At 36.2% G+C, this 23,239-nt stretch overlaps 1 protein-coding gene and 1 long non-coding RNA gene across 2 annotated transcripts in view; both read right to left on the reverse strand.

Moving 5' to 3' along the window:
• LOC138309024 (mitofusin-2-like) overlaps positions 1–17,154 on the reverse strand; it is a 51,796-nt gene extending 34,642 nt beyond the window's left edge. Inside the window, 8 exon segments of the mRNA XM_069250121.1 lie at positions 15–168; positions 550–663; positions 1,566–1,674; positions 9,391–9,512; positions 9,798–9,960; positions 10,996–11,107; positions 11,869–12,093; positions 16,974–17,154. Coding sequence (XP_069106222.1) covers positions 15–168; positions 550–663; positions 1,566–1,674; positions 9,391–9,512; positions 9,798–9,960; positions 10,996–11,107; positions 11,869–12,079 — 985 coding nt within the window. The 5' untranslated portion in view covers positions 12,080–12,093; positions 16,974–17,154.
• LOC138316249 (uncharacterized) lies at positions 2,029–5,362 on the reverse strand. Its single transcript, XR_011207609.1, has 2 exons — positions 5,204–5,362; positions 2,029–4,084 (listed from the first exon to the last, which is right to left on the reverse strand). It is a non-coding gene; the product is annotated as an uncharacterized lncRNA (long non-coding RNA).
• Positions 17,155–23,239: the final 6,085 nt, after the last annotated feature.

The raw sequence follows: 23,239 nt of genomic DNA on the forward strand, positions 1-23,239 counted from the left end.
AGGGGTATACATACTAGGGGTAGGTGTTTGATTATCCTCATGTAGTCGTGTGATGAGAGCCTCCTTTGCCGATACAAAGTAGATCCTGTTCTTAGCCTCTTGAATGTTGGCTACTTTCAGCTCATCACAGAGAAACTCCACATTTCTTTGGTAATGTTGCTCCTTCACCTTAATACAGCATTGGAGAGTTAGAGACATTTTGTTATTTGGGTATCAAAATTTAGAGCAAGTACTATTCTATTAAATTCATTTAACCCTTCACACACAAACAATAAATCAATAACAAATCTGCATTATAAATCAAATTACAAAATGTATGTATATTTAGAATTGTTCTTTTTACTAATGGGCACTACATCTAATTTCATGCAGTTGACAATATACATATACTAAATAAAACTACCGGTAAGATTATTTTCTGTAAAATCATCAAAAATAAATAATGCACTAGAATAAAACTCAAAACAAAATCTTCTTAATTTGACAAAAATAGTGAATATGTTATTCTTTTCCCATTGACATGATGTAAAGGTATAAAATTACACATACAGAATGAACTTCCTCAGCATCCTCCTCCAGTACAGATACATCCCAGCGATTCTGAAGGATGAAAATGTTCGGCTTCGAAAGGCGGTCACTCACTTTGTGAAAAAACTTCTTTTCCTGAAATTATGAGTAACATTAGTTGCATATATACAGATCCTCACTCTTACAAAAGGGATCGTTTCTTTCCATTCTTCTAAATAATTATTCAATGGATACTATGGCACCTTTCAACAATATCTTCCTGATAAAGTATAACTTGTCAAAACTGACCCTTGTCTAATCTGGACTGCTGTGTATTCTGGTGTACTTGTATGGAATATCCTTTTTAATTTAAGTAATTAAAACCTGTGTTATCTGGAAGCCTGACCATACTGATCCAATATTATGGTCTCGGTGATATCCAGTTTAGACAAGCTTCACTGTACTGTAAACCAACTTTTAAATATATATATAAACTTAATTTATTTTACATCGATTGAGAAATAAGTTATACAACTTGTATAAATCAATCTCGATGGCCCGGATGTAAGCGTGCGAGGGGTCTTAGTGTGAAAGGAAACCGGAGTGCCCGGAGAAAACCCATGTGATCGGGCAGGTGACCCCTGACCTTTTCACGTCCATGCAGGGGATCGGACCCCGGCCGGCTAGGTGTGTACAATTTATTTTTGTAAATTTCGCAATCCAAGTAAACGTTCATCTCCAGGAATTAATACATACACTATTTTTATAGATAGAATTTCAAGTCATGTTAATCTACAGAACTTGTTTTGAAATGGAAAGCGAGACATTAAGTAACGGTTTTACAGTAATCGTAATCGCAGAAATTTTAAAACCTGCATTGTATGTAAAAAGTATTTCTATTGTCATGATGAGTAAAGCTTAAGGATGCAATAAATGTCTGAAACAAAAAAAAAAATTTGAGCTAAAACACTAAACTGACTTATTATTAACCCATTCACCACTGTAAATCATAATGGACCCGTCCAGATCATCGTAGAGTCTAATCAAGTTGTATTTACCGTTCTCATCAATGTGGACTCGGAGTTGGCCACAAGTACGAACACATCAGCATCTAAACAGAATCGATCAATCCATTCATCAAGATCTGGTGTCACATCAATGCCAGGACTGGGAAAAAAAAGAGAGTGAAAATTAACTTTTAATTTACAAGGACTTGAAAGATATCGTTATTTACTGTGATAACTTGATAGTTACAATAATTTGTTTGATTTCTGGTAATCCATGATTCGTGTGATGACTGCATGAATTTTAAATTGACCACAGGAGGCACCCAGGTGGTCCCCAGGTGGTTGTCAAATGAAACCTTTGAGAAGATCTTTTGTTGAGGAAAAATGTTTAAAATCAAAGTACTGTAAGTACTAAACTGAAAAAGCATTGATGTAACAAAATTTTAGTTCAAAGAAGGCAAATATGTCATTAGTAACATTTTAGGGTGTGTATTTTCTTGCAAGTCCCATGTCATTATCAAGTTGGGTTATTTATCTTCCAAGTATTCATTTAATTAATTTTGGATAAATTGTTGAGATTGCAGACAACCATTCCTCCTCATATCAAAAGATGAATCTAAAAATTATGAGAAGATTTTAAGAAAATGCTAGAAAATTTCTTTTAGATTTGAACTTTGAACCTATCTTGAATTCAACAGTTTCAACAAATATTTACAATCAGTGTCATGTGACCTTTTCTCTAATGTTTGAATATAATTGTCTGAATAACAAAATAAAGAAAAAAATTGTAGTTATGATTATTTGATAATTGATCTTGAGGACAAGGTCATGGAGACCTACAGCTAATAACAATCTGCAGTAAAATGACAACAAGGGAAACATTAAGACTCCATTAAGAAGAAAGTATAATCTGACACATGGATATCCCTTGATGGCATTTTTACAAAAGTTCATGGCTTATGCTGCAAATGTTGTTTACAGACCTCATTTATAAAGAACTATGTGCAATGCATATAATATACAAGTATTTTTTTTCCGATGAACTATGTGGTACAGATCTATTACAGGAGGAAAGGGCAAAAGGCAATTAATTAGATAATTTTCAAGAGAAGAAATGAAATGACAAAAACTAAGGGTCAAATGTTCATTTAAAGAATTGGTTACTGCATCAAAATCAAAACTGAATTGTTTTGAATTATGTTTATTCAAAAATACTTTAATACAAACATGAAATAACATCACAATACATTTATTTTTTCTAGTTCTCTTCTGTGATACACACAATGTATTCAGGCATATTAGTAAGTAAAGAGCAGTTCTTGATACTTTGCTGCAATATTGAAGAAAAGTCATATCAAAGTCAGATTCAGTATGATACTGTCTCTATATAATGCATAAAATGGACACTGAGAATTCTTAACAGCATATTAAAACAACCATTCTCAAAATCAGTGTGTTATTTGTATACATTGACATGTACATTGGACCCTCGATAATCTGGACACCTTCGTTCCCAGCCTAAACCGCCCAGATTACAAATTTTCCGGACTGCCGATCGGTTTTTATGTTTATGTACTAAAATGAATACTTTTTTTGTTATGTTTTAAAGGTTTTTTTCCCATTTAATTATGTTAAGAATATGAAATTAACGTACATGTAATCACACATTATTGGCAACTTGTTGTTAATGTCACATTACTTACAACTGTTTATACATGTATTGGTAACAAGATCAGAAACAGTTGTAAAAACATTTGATAGAGGCATCAACTAATGGGAACAACCAATGGGCTATGTCACCAGAAGCATTAAAATTTGTGTCATTTTGGTGAACACACTGCACAAAGTCAACAAGTAAAACTGTTTAATATGTTTCTGTTTTAGCAAATAAATGAATGTCATTCCATATACAATGTACTTATATGGCCGTGTCACAGATGTGAATCATTGAAATATACATTGTAGCAATGATAATTCAGGCGTGATGATAGGTAAATAAATTATCAGTTTATATTATAAATGTAGGATATTTCTATATATATCTAAATACAAAGTTACTCGACACTCGCTAATTGTCATCACTTGATGTTTTGCAACATTACAGTCAATGGGACAGAATTGTAGTTCTGATAATGACCGTCTGTCAGAACATATATAGTGTGTTTCATTCAAGCCAAGAAAACTCTTTTTGTTTGTATGAATTTTACAACAAAACAGAAAGACTAACATGTGAATCAGTCTGTAAAGTTAAAAGTTTAAACACCTTCTATCTCTCCACAGATTGATAACAATCGGCAGTATGTCAAATGGTGACAACTCTTTGCAAAAGTTGCAAATATACTGGATTTACTTTTTTGTATTTTTGTGTTTTAATTGGCATTACGAAACAATGCAAATGAGAAGCACCAATCCATATGCTTGTTGTCCAGAGCTACATGTATGTTGTCGCAGCTAGTTTAATATATGCCTGGTAGTCATCCTTAGAATCATTTCACTGCTTCCAAAGTAATCCTGATAATCTCCAGTCTTCAACAATTATGAATCTGCTTCAGATGACTAGCCAATGAGTCCTGTAATTATAAAATTTAACATATATATCAATATTCTTAATTTGTTATAAAAAAGTTACAGAAATCATCTAACAATGACAAAAGGAAGAAATTGGACTCATGTATACAAGTACTTTGAGTTAAAGATGCTCCACCGCCGACAGAGTATAAATGATATTCATCATTTGAACAATAATTAGTTAACCTTAATCGTGTATTCATAAGTCTTATTAACACAAAAAATAATATAAAATAATTAATTTTTCCTTTGGGTCAAGCGCACTCAGTACTTCATTCCATAAATTGGAAAATTGTGAAATTGGAGCTCAAACTTTTCAACGGCGGTAATGGTGTAAAGTAAGTAACTTTTGTAACTGAAGAAAAATACTAAATTGTCTGCTCCCGTTTTTGATTGTGAAAAAATACCATTTGTCAGCGGTGAAGCATCTTTAATATATTAGCATCATAATTAATTTGTCTCCTATACCTGATACACATTGATAAAATACAATGTTTTTTACTGTTAGCAAAACTTACTTTAAACCAAATACTGTAATATTGAGCAAGTGTAAATTTACCATGTATGATATATTACAGTGCACAGGTTATTGTTTATTTTGGTAAGTGTTATTATAAATTCTCTGAATCCATGAAGTTATATATGTAGTGACTGTTTAATCGATGTTTTAAGTTCATACCGCCAATTTCGAAATCCCAGATATCAATTGTCTTAAATAAATCTAGCATTACAATTCTTCTATTTATCTAAAGAAATTCTGTATTCACATGTGTATTACACACACATGCTTTGTGATGTTTATATACATATTGACAATCTGGTAAATTGACTCTATGCATTAATATTAAATTTGATGTCATCGCATTAGAAAATAATACCAAAAATGAATCTTGTCAACTGCTAATTATATAACAACAAACTACTTCAAATTTAAAGTGATATTCAATTTTGTTGCGTTGTAATAAAATAAAACGTCGATCATATGGATGTTAGCAGGAATTCACACATACTCCTGATGTTGTAAGTTCACTTCATGTGCCGATGTCTGTCAAATAGTTCATATAATAATATACCGACCCATAGGCATGATAGGCAAAGAAGCAAAACGAAATGAAACTTACGATTTTCACTGCTTCTGTCTCCAAATACAAAAAGAATTCCGTAGTTTACTAGCAAGGTGGCTTGCAACATGCAGTGTTCAAATATTCTTCGGTGTTTTTCAGATATGAGAATGCATTTATTACGCTCGATAATTAAATGGAAAATATCTCTTGACTTGCAAGTTTTTACATCACAGGTCCGCTTCATGACTTGCAAGTTTACATCACAGGTCCGCTTTGCGTGATGACGTCTTTGTTTACATTCGGCCGTTTACACTATTGCTGAGTGTCACGATATTTCATTGTATCTGTATCCGTGTATTAAATATTCCCTCGTTAATGAAAGGATGCGTTAGTTGACAATCCGTGCGAAATGATAAGGAACCAGCGTAACTCAGAATTTATCGTGTTTGTTAGCTTCTGCATAGATCACCCAGACGCTTGATGCGTACGTAGTTAACAAGCGTCTGTTTGAGTGAGACTTGGTTAAATTCAGTGGGCTATCGTAATGACATGATCACAATACGAACGTACCTGTTCTCCAAAATGACTATCAATATAATACATGTAAAAACAAACAACTTTTGTATCTTTCTTACGTCGGGATGAATAAAAAAATTGTCATTATATAATAGATTATGAATGTATACATCAAACTACAATTAGATACTTACATACCAAAATCCTGACAATTCCTTAATTTAGTGTTACCCAAACCGGATGTTTACATAAATATATGCAAATGTTGGCGAGAATTAGGCCACCGATCGCTACCACTGATGCAAATTATCCTCACTATTTTTCAATTATAGACGTTCATGCTATAGTTTTTGTAGACATGTTTGAAACTATTCTATTTAATGAAATACCATAGAAGTTGTTTAACTGCACTATGGCAGCATATTTGTTCTAGAAAGAGGAAAAGAGAAAAAATCGCATGCAAATGAGAGGTCAATCGCATTTAAATTAGTGGGTCATCCGGGCCGTAGCAATACTGGAAAAGCAAGCTTTTTCAGTAAAAACATATTTATACAACAAAGTGAATTTACCCATGCAATATTTGTGTGTGGTCGAAGTGTAATGTAATGATATTGATGATGTCAGATTTCAAGATATGAAAGAATATATTGCCAGCCTTCTTTAACACAACATGTTTCTATGAAAGTGACTTCCATGTACAATGGGGACAACCTACGTCACCGGAAGTGATATCGGGCACACAAAAACAATGAAAAAACGCCCGCTTCAAGATGAAAATCGGCTGAAATTATGACATAAAAGCAATGCATCTTCTAAACCTAACGTGCGTCAAAGACAGTGTATTGTTTGAGACTCTGTGAAACTATACGATATCGTCAAACTAGCTCAGATTATGCAAACACCTCGACACAATATTTTTAGACAGCAGGGATATCGGTCACATTTTATTCACTAAAATGTTATAAGTTGCAAATAAATAAATTTTGCTGCCACAAAACTGTCGCTTTTACTAATATGTAATATATGACTGTTGGAAGAAAATATTTCATTCATTATATCTGCTAGTGGAGAATCATATACGGTGCTTAATTAGAAATTATGAAAGTGATATCGGTCACACTTAGAACTTTATGAGTAACGGTCACATCCAAAGTTACGAAAACTGTGGATAAGACGCCAAAATACTTTTATTGAATTTATCTGATCTTGAAAGACGACTTTTTAACCCCCTATCAGCAATTAGTTCACGAGCTATTGAAATTGCTTTTCGTCTATTGCTCATCATCCATCCGTCTTTTTTCCCAAAGCGTGGCTATTGGTCACATTTTATTCACCGAAAATAAGTCAAGTGTATTTTTTTTTAACTTTATTGTTATTTACTGTTATAAAATACCTTATATTTCAAGTAGTAGCTATCGTTCATTTTATCCGCTACAAAAGTGACATACCTGTATAACCTAGTTGGTTGTTTGTTGTTTTTAAAAAGGATGTCGTTCACAGGGTAACGGTCACATCCAAAGATTTTGAAATGGTTTGTCGCTTCGTAAAGATTGCTGAAATATTGCAGCGTTGTTTTCCCTAACTAATCATTCAGGTAAAGAGGAAATACTACCGAGATACATGATACATCATTAACTATTATCGTAACTATTTTTTTTCTCTGAATACTTTGGTTATTCGTACACTGAATATTGTTTCGTTTTTGTCTATACATGTATTTGTACACACCCTTTGTTCTTGCATTGTCTTTGCGTGGAATGTTTGCTGAAGCAAAGTAGAAATGAGGCAACCCTTACCACGCAGACAAATTACATCTCCATGGAGTACCATTGTACTATTTTGAAGTACGTTTCTGTGTTAAAGTAATTATAATTTAAAAACTTCGCAGTGACAATATACAAGAAACTACATAAAACTTAAAGATGTAAACAAAAGGAAAAGCACACTGATCTATAAGCTACAGAAATAAGTGAATACATGATACACAGGATCACTGAGGGTTTTTAGCTGATAGCGTTAGTACAGTTCTACATGTCAGTTCACTAATAATTTCTCCACAGACTTAACACACAATAACGATTGAAAAGGTGCTTAGAATATAACTTAACAACAATAGCACAAATGATCATATGTAAACAAATTATAAAAGCAAATCAGTTGATAACATGCAAGAGGGCCAAGAGATATCGTGACGTTTACCATTGAATTTACAAATCGGACAATTTAACATGTTGGTCCAATATTTTTAGCGCTTCATGTTGAATTAACAGATGTCCAGTTGGCATTCATACTCCCCTTATTGTCAACTGAAGGCAATTTAATGAATATATTTTCATTTGATAACACTTATATGATAACATCCCAAGATATTTGTATCTATAAAGAAAAAAATCAATATCGTCAAGGACGAAACAGCCATTTTCTGTGATCGATGGCACAAAAATTATGACATCACATAAAAATAAGCGGATTGCAGATCATGCACCCCTGAATGTCAAATGCGCTTGGTAAGTATACATATTAGGGTTGCAGTGAAAAAGTAAATATATGTATATGAATGCTATAAAGCACCGTGGTAGTCAAATAATTTCAAGATAGCCAAATATTCATTATTTTGTAATCTTATCTGTCTCAAAAAATGAGCATTAATAAATACAATCCTATGTTAAAAATGTTTATCAAAATGTCTATATCGAACAAGACATTTGATAATTGTATGTCTACATGGTAACGAACTTCAAGTTGTCGGCTACCGCGTTTTCCAATTGGTGCATTATACACAACAAGAGTAAAGAGAGAGATACATGTTGTACTTATAAAATTCCAGAAAGGTTCATTAAGTATGAAGCTCACATGTTGAATTTGAACCACAGCAACAAGTCCATCTATTAGAATCAAGAAAGATGACTTTCTAAACACGAAATTTGAAAAAGATCCTTAATACTCTCTGGCAAATACGTGTAACGGTATCGAAATAAATCGATTTCGGATTGATTCCGAAATATATTATACATAACTGGATCTACATACGAAATCCCTTCAGTACTTTCAGAGAAATAACAGAAATAAAAGACGGACGGATGACGACCAATGGGGGGGAGGCTATTTTTATAGCTTGCCTACCATTTGCTGATGGTGGGTTTAAAAGATCAATTCAATAAAAGTATTTTGACGGGGTATCCATTGGAGTTGCATGAATGCGTAAAAAACGATTACATGTACAATGATTTAATATTCAGTTTTCGCAACTTTGGATGTGACCGTTACCCCTAAAGTTCTAAGTGTGACCGATATCACTTTCATAATTTCTAATTAAGAACCCTCTATGTTTCTCCACAAGCAGATATAATGAATGAAATATTTTCTTTCAACAGTCATATATTATATATTAGTAAACGGGACGGTTTTGTGACAGCAAAATTTATTTATTTACAACTTTTAACGTTTTATCGAATAAAATGTGACCGATATCCCTGCTGTCGAAAAATATTGTGTCGAGGTGTTTGCATTATCTGAGCTAGTTTGACCATATTTAATAGCTTCATAGAATCTCTAACAATACACTGTCTTTGACGCACGATAGGTTTAGAAGATACATTGCTTTTATGTCATAATTTCAGCCGATTTTCATCTTGAAGCGGGCGTTTTTTCATTGTTTTTGTGTGCCCGATATCACTTCCTGTGACGTAGGTTGTCCCCATTGATGTAATTTTATAAGAATTACTAACCTGTCCAAAAAGACGACATCCTCCTTGAGAAGACGACATTTTTCCTTAGGCCATAAGATCCTGATCAGGGAGTTTTCCTTCAGTTTTGCTGAACTAAGGGCACTAGCTAGCTGTTTCACAGACTGAAATACAAATGTTTGGTCAAGTTGTCAGGCTAGTTTTAACATGTGATGGAGAGATGCTGTGTAAATTGTGATTTAATGGGCATGAATTCAAGGTATTTGAGACTGGAACGACTATAAAATACAACATATAAAAACTCTTTGCATTTAAACAAGCACAGAATTATTTTCATAACTAAATTATTTCTAATTATTCCTACATTTTCTTTAACTAATCCTACCAAAAAATTTGAAACTTTTATAATTACAGAAAAGATATTGAACTGCTTCAGATATGAGTCTTACATTGACACTTTTTGGTTCGTCCGACTCCTCCGTGTACAAACATCCTTCGTTTCCGTCGCATCCCTCCACCTGGAGGAAACAATTGGTAGTGTGACCTATACCACTCGGCAAGATCTTCTTCCGCAACATAGCATTTATCACTGAGCTCTTTCCATTGGAGGTTCTGCAAAGTATTTCAATTAAATTTTTAAAATATGACAGAATATATGATTAATCAATATGTATAACTATCAATGCTCTTGATCTAACCACATAACCAGCACTACTCTTTTATAGTTTATGAATCTATTAAGGAGGTAAATAATTATAGAAGGCAATTTCAGTCAATTCCCCTTTGAGTTACAGTTCCCCATCTTTTCATAAGTTTTCTCCCCTTTACTTCCTGAATGAATCGATAATAAAACAATTTTTCTTCCCCTTTAAGTTCCTGAATATATTGAGGAAAAAAACAGTTATTTACCCCTTTAATTTCCCTAATATAGAAAATGAAGAGAAATATTACATGTAATCATTATGTTACTAGACCAAATTTCTAACTTTAATAAGTTGTAATAACTCCGATCCCGTTGTTAATTTGTTGCAATAATATATGTTTAAACTCAAAACAGAAATTTCCCTAGATAACATTTACCGAAGAAGTTGTACATCGTATATTTAAAAAGAAATCATTTGTAACAAGTGTGAGGTACAATATTATAAGACTCTTTCATACGTGGATATGAAGGATAGGGATATTCTACCCAAGGGTCACAAAATGTAGTAAAACCCAAGACTTGCCGAAGGTTTTGCAACATTTTGTGATCCCAAGGGTAGAATATCCCTATCCTTCATATATCCACTTATGAAAGAGTATTTTTCTTTCATACCTCAACGTTTTATTGCTATTTTACAATTGTAATATCCTGTCATTTTGAAATAAATTCGAAGAAATCCACGGCTCAGAGTCATTTTTTCATACATGAAAAACTAAGTGATATTTTCAACAAAAATTCCGTTGTTTGCATCTTTTATAGTAAAACCAGTCAAGTTTGTGAAAAAAATGTTAAAATTTTACCGAGGAAATAGAAATTTTGTTGACGCCATGACGTCACAAGGCTTTATTGCATGGGTAGCCAAGCAATACAGCCTCAGGCGGCATGCGTGTAATGCCCTATACCAGCCAGTATTACATCCGTAGGTATGAAAGAATATGTATTACCTTCCAAAGAAGCAAACTTTCATATGATCACGAGCTAAAACCTCTATGATGCCTTTAACCATCTCCTGAAACTCTTCCACCTGTTTCTTTTCCTCTGACCCATCTCTGTGCTCTGAAAAATATAATTCAAAATTTAAAACTTAATAAACTTTCATTTCTAAGTTCACATCTATTTGAGACATACACCAGGTTTCTATTTTAGTATTCTACTCGGTAATTATATAAAACTGTTAATACCTATACACAATGTATTTTGAAGTTGTTTATTATCCTGATAATTTCCATATCATTAACAAACAAACCATGGTTGAATTTCTACTGATGCACACAACAAATTAATTGTATCGTTCATTCCTTCTTATTTCATTTCAATGATATTGATGAACATTTGTGTATGTATTGTAATTGAGGATGAGCTTAGAAAAGCTCTCATTTAAATGGACTATATCTAATTTTACTTAAAGTGAATAGTCGGGCAAAGAAAACCAGTCTAAATGCGTACATTGGCCTTCCAAAAGTTCTCACATATTAATACGACGGCCAAGTTCTGCTTACGTTTCCCAGTTCTGACCATTAAAGTAAAGGAAAGTTGAAAGCATTGAAAGCGAGGCTGCGTGGAAATGTAACCACGGACATAGTCAGCCGGGAGGACATTTTAGGATTCCTATACTTTAAATTAATTTCTTCGTTCGCAGACAGATTTTGGCGAGAGATTTTATTTTTCTATTTAATAAGAAATTATACTGGATACATTCACACCATTTTTACCGACTTTAGCCATCCTTGCCCGACTGTTCACTTTAACAGTTCATTGAAATACTGTATTTAGTATTTTGTCTTATTATCTAACAAAGAAAAAATGTGTTAACTCACCACCAAGGAATGTCTTGGACTCATTGATATATTCCAATACTTCTTTGAATATATCATTTATAGTCTTTTTAGCTTGTGAGAAGAACTTAAGAGGAGACTGTGGACGATTATTGTGTCCATTGCCAAGACTACGACCTGATACCATGGAGTCACCTTGACCTTGCTGACCTTCGAGGTCTTCCATACTGTATGTTTTTAAAACTCCGGACATGGTCCTGCTAACTCCTGAAATATGGAATAATACAATTCAATAAAGCAAACAGCTGGAGCTGGACAATACGATGTCCGACAGGATCTTTTTGTCAATAGGACGTAAACATAACAAACCAAACCATATCTGTTTCTGACCATGGCTAAGATGTCCAACAGGATCTGTCATCATCTTATCTGTATCTGACCATGGCTAAGATGTCCAACAGGATCTGTCATCATCTTATCTGTTTCTGACCATGGCTAAGATGTCCAACAGGATCTGTCATCATCTTATCTGACCATGGCTAAGATGTCCAACAGGATCTGTCATCATCTTATCTGTTTCTGACCATGGCTAAGATGTCCAACAGGATCTGTCATCATCTTATCTGTTTCTGACCATGGCTAAGATGTCCAACAGGATCTGTCATCATCTTATCTGTATCTGACCATGGCTAAGATGTCCAACAGGATCTGTCATCATCTTATCTGTTTCTGACCATGGCTAAGATGTCCAACAGGATCTGTCATCATCTTATCTGTTTCTGACCATGGTTAAGATGTCCAACAGGATCTGTCATCATCTTATCTGTTTCTGACCATGGCTAAGATGTCCAACAGGATCTGTCATCATCTTATCTGTTTCTGACCATGGCTAAGATGTCCAACAGGATCTGTCATCATCTTATCTGTTTCTGACCATGGCTAAGATGTCCAACAGGATCTGTCATCATCTTATCTGTTTCTGACCATGGTTAAGATGTCCAACAGGATCTGTCATCATCTTATCTGTATCTGACCATGGCTAAGTTGGCCAACAGGATCTGTCATCATCTTATCTGTTTCTGACCATGGCTAAGATGTCCAACAGGATCTGTCATCATCTTATCTGTTTCTGACCATGGCTAAGATGTCCAACAGGATCTGTCATCATCTTATCTGTTTCTGACCATGGCTAAGATGTCCAACAGGATCTGTCATCATCTTATCTGTTTCTGACCATGGCTAAGATGTCCAACAGGATCTGTCATCATCTTATCTTCCATGCTAGTTCACAGATCTTATCTCTTTCTGACCATGGTTAAGATGTCCAACAGGATCTGTCATCATCTTATCTGTATCTGACCATGGCTAAGATGTCCAACAGGATCTGTCATCATCTTATCTGTTTCTGACCATGGCTAAGATGTCCAACAGGATCTGTCATCATCTTATCTGTATCTGACCATGGCTAAGATGTCCAACAGGATCTGTCATCATCTTATCTGTTTCTGACCATGGCTAAGATGTCCAACAGGATCTGTCATCATCTTATCTGTTTCTGACCATGGCTAAGATGTCCAACAGGATCTGTCATCATCTTATCTGTTTCTGACCATGGCTAAGATGTCCAACAGGATCTGTCATCATCTTATCTGTTTCTGACCATGGTAAAGGTCCAAAGATCTGTCTCATCTTATCTGACCATGGTAAGATGTCCAACAGGATCTGTCATCATCTTATCTGTTTCTGACCATGGCTAAGATGTCCAACAGGATCTGTCATCATCTTATCTGTTTCTGACCATGGCTAAGATGTCCAACAGGATCTGTCATCATCTTATCTGTTTTCTGACCATGGCTAAGATGTCCAACAGGATCTGTCATCATCTTATCTGTTTCTGACCATGGCTAAGATGTCCAACAGGATCTGTCATCATCTTATCTGTTTCTGACCATGGCTAAGATGTCCAACAGGATCTGTCATCATCTTATCTGTTTCTGACCATGGCTAAGATGTCCAACAGGATCTGTCATCATCTTATCTGTTTCTGACCATGGCTAAGATGTCCAACAGGATCTGTCATCATCTTATCTGTTTCTGACCATGGCTAAGATGTCCAACAGGATCTGTCATCATCTTATCTGTTTCTGACCATGGCTAAGATGTCCAACAGGATCTGTCATCATCTTATCTGTTTCTGACCATGGCTAAGATGTCCAACAGGATCTGTCATCATCTTATCTGTTTCTGACCATGGCTAAATGGCTAAGATGTCCAACAGGATCTGTCATCATCTTATCTGTTTTTAACCTTAGCTAAGATGTCCAACAGGATCTGTCATCATCTTATCTGTATCTGACCATGGCTAAGATGTCCAACAGGATCTGTCATCATCTTATCTGTTTCTGACCATGGTTAAGATGTCCAACAGGATCTGTCATCATCTTATCTGTTTCTGACCATGGTTAAGATGTCCAACAGGATCTGTCATCATCTTATCCTGTCATCATCTTATCTGTTTCTGACCATGGCTAAGATGTCCAACAGGATCTGTCATCATCTTATCTGACCATGGCTAAGATGTCCAACAGGATCTGTCATCATCTTATCTGACCATGGCTAAGATGTCCAACAGGATCTGTCATCATCTTATCTGTTTTTAACCTTAGCTAAGATGTCCAACAGGACACGATTATGCATATTTTCTAGCTCTAAAGCGTGTGATGTCACAATAGTCCGTGGCTTATAGCTGTACTATAACTGATGTGCTATCACTTATATCGACAGTTACAGGAAAAGCCGATCAACGATTTTTTATGATGACTTTTGAGTGAAGTTAATCGTACAATAACTTTGGCTCGAATGTAAATAACTAAAAGAATGAAATTCGATGTTTCAAATACTCTAATTTATGCTCTAATAGCAGGTATATTCGTGTAATTATGAAAGAAAATCCGCACAGAAATAAAAGTTTCGGATTTTTTTGGTCGAGGAATTCAGCAACGAATAAGCTTTAATTAGATAATATTTTCCTGTAGTCTGTATCTTTGATAATTTTACGTAACAAGTAAAGAAATCCTTGATTAAAGCATCGAGGATATGATGCTTGACGTACGTACACACTGATGATTGATCATTACAAACATTGTGTTGTGTGTTTCTAACCGAATAAATTGAGATACATTTATTACAGTACCGTAATACGTTTCAACATGTGGTAGAAAGAATTTATTTTTGATATTATAAAAGATCAAAATATTGAAATATTAAGCAAAACAAACTATTTTTTTAAGTCAGTACGGTCGCGTTCAATTTTTAATCGATATACGAATAGATACACCGATATAGATATATAATTAGCCATGTCTTTGGTTTGATGGTTATGTAATACCAGGACCAGGATGTTGTTTACCTGTACGCAACGCCATTCATCGAACTCATCTGTAATTTGCAGGCAATTTGCTATTCGGTTGACTATATCGGGTATTTGGTATTGTCTTACTGTCAATCAGGCTAGGACATCCGTTAATTGGATTGTGATTTGAATTATGGAAACCCCGTACATCAATGCTCTAGGTATTTTATTGTCACCTCCATTTTTAAAATGAAGATGTAAAAGCAAATGGAAATAAAATATCCCTGATCATACCTAGGAATATATATTACACACACACACACACATATCTATATATGTCGTACACAGATAAGATAATAATGGAAGTTGACTTATTCAGAAACAAAAATGGTTCTAAGAACTATTTCAACTAAAGGTTTAACCTTAAAAAGTTATTCCAGTCGAGTACTGTAATAACGTAATCGTGGCATATAGCAATCTTCCGTAATATCATTGTTGTATGTCTGCTTTTTAGTAAACGTTATGGATAAAGTTTCAAAGGCAACAATATAGATATACATATTATTTTCGGTATAAGATCGGGGCTCGGCACCATAAAACTTTCTCAGACAGATTTTTTACTCAAGTCAATGTTAAATCATATACTTGAGTAAAAAATCTGTCTGAGAATAGTTTTATGGTGCCGTGTTTGCATCGTTATAGCAGAAGTTTGAAATAAAAACATGCATTATAGATATATTAATGCTTATTTTTGTGATTTTACTCATAAAAAGATAGTGTTACATTATACTGTTTTTTATTACACAGAAATTTACATAATATTAATATTCTATCTAAATCTCAGTCCAGACTGATCTGAACATCATTTTGATATCGTTATCAAAGTGGACTGATTATCTAATCTAAAGTTAGATATGTTTGAAATGGTGTAAATGGAATGTTTTGAAACTGAAAATATCTACATCATAAAGCTAGAATAACCATTTACTCGAAAAACTCAAATTGTAGATCTAACGTATATGTATATATGCTGTATAAATGTATAGTACTAGGCTTACGTTGTGTAGCCGCGGACTACTCTGACATCACAAGACCAGGTGACCGCCTAGCTCATTATCTCTGAACCGTAGTCGACACTACCCGTAAATCATGACCAAAACCAACCGATAGCGCTAAAAGCTAGGCGATTCGTTGGGCGGGACTTGATTTTTCATTCATTCAAAGAAATATCCCGACGTATTATCAAAAAAAAAAATTTGGCTGCACAAATCCTTTAAACGGTCCCATACTCGAGTGTAGGACAAAAGCCCTCCCCAAACAAAAGCCCTTTGGGACATAAGGCCCTAGGACAAAAGCCCCTGCGGACAAAAGCCCCTTAGGATAAAAGCCCCTGCAGATAAAAGCCCCTGCAGACAAAAGCCCCTTCTTTATAAAAATTTTTTTCTCTTATTTATTAAAAAAAAATATCTGCTGTGTGGTACATTTTGATGTTATTAGAGAAGAGTGCCAAAGAAAACAAAAATCGACATAACAGTTACTCTATGTTTTGAGTCGTTCACATATCAGGAATCTCTTGCTGTGTTAAACCTCTGCGCTCTCAGATAATGTTTTTTTAACTTAACCCTAACTTGGTGTTGACTAACGTGAACATAATATTCGAAGATTGCATGGATCATATATAAAAAATATATGTTTGAAAGAGAAAACCGAAAGTGTTAAATGATGTCTGCTGTAGTTGAAGGTTGCGTAAGATCAAAAAAATTTGCATGCAAAAAATTCTCCACTAAATACGTACATCTCCTTTTGGTCAGCAATGAAACAAACGAACTGTCTAAATTATTCCCCACGCAACTGTATGATAAGCTGTCCGAAGAGTAGGTTTTTCTATTCTTCTATGAAATGTTCCTCTTGTCGACCTTCAGTCTTTACGCATGGCAGCGGACATCTTTGATGAATCTAAGAAAATAAACGATATAGCGGTAATAAATATGCGGAAATGATTTGGCGTGTATAATTTCTGATATTCCGGATTTCAATGCTTCGTATTATACGTTTTTCTTTCAGATAAAAGCATAAAAGACTTAGCTACTAATGATTGTTTTAAAATAAAACTTCTTTTTTGTAATTTATAGTAAATTTATCAATTTAGTTTGCAACAATATGTCGTGTGTCAAGTTCCTATCTAAAAATTCCTAACCGTTACAGTATGACGCTGTTTTTTTTTGTAAATCTATTGCATATTTTCATTGACTCTTTATCAGCAAAACACTATTTTTTCCAATATATATATTAAATACCTGCAGACTGCCAGTGACGTTAATCAGCTGGGCATTCATACACATGGGAATATATCCCCTCCCACACATCCTCATGCCAAGTCACGGTATCTGAGCAGGAACTGAATACATATATCTATCATGTATTTTCGCTGTTTAAAATGTTTCCAAAATCCCAAATTGCATGTTTATATTACCGGTACATATATCTTCAGTCATCCTCATTACTCCAGCATATTACCGGTACATATATCTTCAGTCATCCTCATTACTCCAGCAGGGGCGTAGGAGGGGGGGGGGGGGGGGGGGGGGGGGGGGGGCAAACATGTCTTTTTGCCCACCCCCATTTTCGCCGACTGAAATTTTCTAAAAATGCTTATTTGAAAGAAAAAAGGGTCCTCCTGCACATTTTTCGTACTTCATTCTAGAAAATTTTCCGCTGCGCGGCGCATTTCCTAAAACGTTCAAGCACATAATGTCAAACCTTAAATAGTAAAAATTCAATACACAAAAACTAGACTAAAAATGTCCATCAAGAGATTCTATGTACTATTTAGAAAAATGTCTCTTAAAAGATCAATTTGTTTATATGTCTTAGCGAGACAATTAATTCATTTTTTATGTTACACAACAATGTGCCGATGGTGTGAAGCCGATATATTCAGATCGAGAAGGGTTGCATAATGTTATGACGACACAATTATCATTTCTAAATGCAGGTAGCTTTAAATCGAAAAATTACCTTGTTAAGAACGCTTTATAATCATTAAACTTTATCGTAAAACTCATCTCAGCCATTCTAAATCGTACTTTTTTTCCCGGGGGAGACCCCCGGACCCCCCAAACACCAAATTTCTCGCGCTTTCGGGCGATCGCAAAATCATCAAAATACATAAAACTCATCCCGGGGGTCACCCTCAGACCCTAATAAAACACCAAAATCTTGCGCCTTCGACGCTCACACGCTAATTTGGCCAATTTGCGTATTCAGCGTTAATTTCCTTTTAGCGACCCCACTGTCTATAAATGTGTACAAGGATTAAATTTAGTGATATATAAAAAATGTACATAAAGCATATATTATATGGTTGGGAGTTGAATTAATCTCCTCTCGTAAGGGGGGGGGGGGGTTACAAAATATTGAGGACCTTTGCCCCCCCGCCCATGACGTTTCATCTTCCTACGCCACTGTCCAGGGGTTACTCTCACTGACGTTATATCCATGCAGCCATGGACTCTTATCTCATAATAAAACTGGAGGCAATTCAGGAAAAAAAACCTTGATCTATCACAGGCCTGCAGAGATTTCCTCTGATGTGCATCAAAAGAATCGAATAACGGTATACTGTGGTTGGCTGTGTTACTTTTTGGGCATTGCTATCGATCCCTATAATCTCAAAAGAATATCTCTCCAATCCTGTGATTGGTCAGTTTCTTTCTACAGAACTGCCTTCAATTTTACAATGAGATAGTCCAGGGGTGGACATAACGCTGCGGCCCTAAACCTACTGATGGCTCAGTGGTTATGGCGTACTAATAGGCCCAGTTTCATGGACATTTCTTAATTTACATAACTGAAAATTCTTCATTCCTTAACTTCTGTGGTGCTATTGTATGGAGAATTACCGTAATTACCGTATTCCACTCATTAAGTGTCAAGGGTGCTTAAAAATCAAAATAAAATGATCATGAGGGAGTGCTTTAAAAGGACCAAAGGTCTAGATATGGTAATGGCTCTTTTTGGCCCTTAAATCTACCAAATTTCAAATTCAGTATTTAGAAATTACGTTGCTGCGTTTGAAATATTGAATTTGCCCCTGATAAAAACTTAATGATATTTTTGTTGAAAGAAAGTTTGTTTTTGCTATATAACCATGGTAACTTTGCATAAATTATGCAAATTTGAAAATTTGATCAATTTTGGCATATTTTTTGATAGTTTTTCTTTAAAGATGCTCCACCGCAGACAGGGCATAAATGATATTCATCATTTGAACAATAATTGGCGTTTAATCGTGTATCTATAAGTCTAATTAACACAAAAAATAATATAAAATAATTTATTTTGCTTTTTGTGCGTGAGCAGTCAGTATTTCATTCTATATAAGATATAGTGGCACCGAATATTTTCGGGATGCAATTTATTATTTTTCATAGTTTTAACTTAAAGTAAAATTAGAAGCTCAGACTTTTCAATGGTGGTAAGGGTGTAAAGTAAGCAACGTTTGTAACTGAAGAAAAATACTAAATCCTCTGTTGTTGTTTTTGATAGTGAAAAAATACTGTTTGTCAGCGGTGGAGCATCTTTAAAAAGCAATAGAGTGCAACCTAGAACAAACTTTATGTTTTAAGGGAATTAGCAGACACGAAGAATAGATCATTTAGAGAAATATAAAGTTTGTTCTAGAATGCGCTCTGTGTTAGCTATATGAAAAACTGCATAAAAAAGGCCAATCTTAATGAAATTTTCACATTTTGCATAATGTATGTATAATAAAAATGGTTGCCATGGCAACTAGAACTGCTATATTACCTAATAGCACTATCAAATATGTAAGGTATGTAGTTAATATTTGAAATGCAAGATTAACATCTTAAAATAACAGGGGGGGGGGGGGGGGGGGGCATAAAAGACCCTTACCATACCCAGTCCTTTGGACTAAACTAATTATTGCACAAAGTAAGTTATTAATCAATTTGCAAAATAAATCAATTAGAGAAACCAAAGATTCAGACTGCATCTAATTAGAGGTAGGTGAATTATCATTGAGGCCTCAACAGGGTGTAGGTGTGCTTATATGGACAGGGTGCTTATAGGGACGGGGTGCTTATAGGGACGGGGTGCTTATATAGGGTCAGGGTGCTCATAGGGACAGGGTGCTTATAGGGTCAGGGTGCTGATAGGGACGGGGTGCTTATAGGGTCAGGGTGCTTATAGGGACGGGGTGCTTATAGGGTCAGGGTGCTTATAGGGACGGGGTGCTTATAGGGACGGGGTGTTTATAGGGACGGGGTTGCTTATAGGGACAGGGTGCTTATAGGGACGGGGTGCTTATAGGGACAGGGTGCTTATAGGGACGGGGTGCTTATAGGGTCAGGGTGCTTATGGGAATGGAGTGCTTATAGGGTCAGGGTGCTTATAGGGACGGGGTGCTTATAGGGACAGGGTGCTTATAGGGACGGGGTGCTTATAGGGACGGGGTGCTTATAGGGACAGGGTGCTTATAGGGACGGGGTGCTTATAGGGACAGGGTGCTTATAGGGACAGGGACGGGGTTCTTATATAGGGACAGGGTGCTTATTGGACGGGGTGTTTATAGGGACAGGGACGGGGTGCTTGTATAGGGTCAGGGTGCTTATAGGGACAGGGTGCTTATAGGAATGGAGTGCTTATAGGGACGGGGTGCTTATAGGGACAGGGTGCTTATAGGGACAGGGTGCTTATAGGAACGGGGTGCTTATAAGGACAGGGTGCTTATAGGGACAGGGACGGGGTGCTTATATAGGGACAGGGTGCTTATAGGAACTGGATCTTATAGGGACAGGGTGCTTATAGGGACGGGGTGCTTATAGGGTCAGGGTGCTTATAGGGACAGGTGCTTATAGGGACAGGGTGCTTATAGGAACGGGGTGCTTATAAGGACAGGGTGCTTATAGGGACAGGGACGGGGTGCTTATATAGGGACAGGGTGCTTATAGGAACTGGATCTTATAGGGACAGAGTACTTGTAGGGACAGGGTATTTATAGGGACAGGGTGCTTATAGGGACAGGGGTGCTTTTAGGGACGGGGTGTTTATAGGGACGGGGTGCTTATAGGGACAGGGTGCTTATAGGAATGGAGTGCTTATAGGGACAGGGTGCTCATAGGGACGGGGTGCTTATAGGGTCAGGGTGCTTATAGGTTCAGGGTGCTTATAGGGACGGGGTGCTTATATAGGGTCAGGGTGCTTATTGGACGGGGTGCTTACAGGGACGGGTGCTTATAGGGACAGGGTGCTTATAGGAATGGAGTGCTTATAGGGACAGGGTGCTTATACGAACGGGGTGCTTATAAGGACAGGGTGCTTATAGGGACAGGGACGGTGTGCTTATATAGGGACAGGGTGCTTATAGGGACAGGGACGGGGTGCTTATATAGGGTCAGGGTGCTTATTGGACGGGGTGCTTATAGGGACGGGGTGCTTATAGGATCAGGGTGCTTATAGGGACGGGTGCTTATAGGGACAGGGTGCTTATAGGAATGGAGTGCTTATAGGGACGGGGCGCTAATAGGGACGGGGTGCTTATAGGGACAGGGTGCTTATAGGAATGGGGTGCTTATAAGAACAGGGTGCTTATAGGGACAGGGACGGAGTGCTTATATAGGGACAGGGTGCTTATAGGAACAGGATCTTATAGGGACAGAGTACTTGTAGGGACAGGGTGTTTATAGGGACAGGGGTGCTTTTAGGGACGGGGTGTTTATAGGGACGGGGTGCTTATAGGGACAGGGTTCTTATAGGGACGGGGTGTCTATATAATTATTGGGTTGACTATGGTAAGTTATCAGGAAAGTTGATGAAACTGAGCGATTGCTTACATAATTCATAATTTGATCTGGTGAACTTGCATATTTATTTAGTCTATCCATCTTCAAGGGTCTCAGCTACTGTCACATCTGCGCAGTTTACAGCCAGCAGGTTAATTGCTTTCTCAGTCTCATTCCTGTTTTTATGCACCAGTGATTTTGGCTCTGTTGATTTTTTTTATAAGTCTTACAGATCTACATTTCATCAAAGCATTGAATTTTTACAAAATAAAAGAGGCCCAAGGGTATGTATCTCTCACCTGGTTTGTAATGGCAAGTAATGTTCTGAATACAGGACCATTGTTTCTTTTCTGAAGGAATTGAAAAAAATTACATCTAATTTCCCTATTGGGCCCCACACTTTCTGCTCCAGGTGGTCAGTCTAAGCTAAATTTATATACAAACTCTGTTCCCGCTCCCCCAACAACTCTATGACTAGTAGTAATTTAAAGGATTTACCTGAATATTTCCCCTATTGGGCCCTGCCCCCTGGGGGTCAGGTTCAAAATTTATATAACCTCGAGCTCTGTTCCCCTCCCCCACAGAATGTTTCTGGCCAAAGGTTAAAATCCATGTAGAACTCTGACTAGTAGCGATTTAAAGGATTTACCTCTTTATTTCCCATATTGGGCCTCGCCCCTCTTGCCCCCTGGGGTCAGGTTCAAAAATTATATAATTTCTGTTTCCCTTCCCCACAGAATGTTTCTGGCCAAATTTGGTTCCATGTAGAACTCTATGACTAGTAGCGATTTAAAGGAAATGTTGACGGACGGGCGAGCGGACTAACAGACACTGCACGTCATGAATCGACATAAGCTCACCGGCCCTTTGGGCCGATTGAGCTAAAAACTTTACTCAATTACATGTGCCTTGACCTAAAGCTTTACCTTCAATGACCTTTGACCCAGTTACCCTACATGTGACACAGTAAATGTATTTTCTGTTTAGTTGACCACGTGTAACTATACAGTTCATCAGTAAATATAGGACTTTTGACTAAATGACCATGACCTCTGTGCAATTGGCTGTGTACTTGATAATTCTTTGTTTTGTCATAATAAATGTTGGAAATGTTTCAATTGATCTTGCTGCAGGAGTGTTCCTAAACCGTCATACCAAATTTTCATAATCATTCTACATGTCATTGAACTGGAACCTCTAGACAATTTTCTTTCATAAACTTCATGGGCTACACACACCCTAACCAGTTTCTGTA

The sequence above is a fragment of the Argopecten irradians genome, chromosome 1 (assembly GCF_041381155.1).
Source record: "Argopecten irradians isolate NY chromosome 1, Ai_NY, whole genome shotgun sequence".
In the NCBI taxonomy this organism is placed as follows: domain Eukaryota; kingdom Metazoa; phylum Mollusca; class Bivalvia; order Pectinida; family Pectinidae; genus Argopecten; species Argopecten irradians.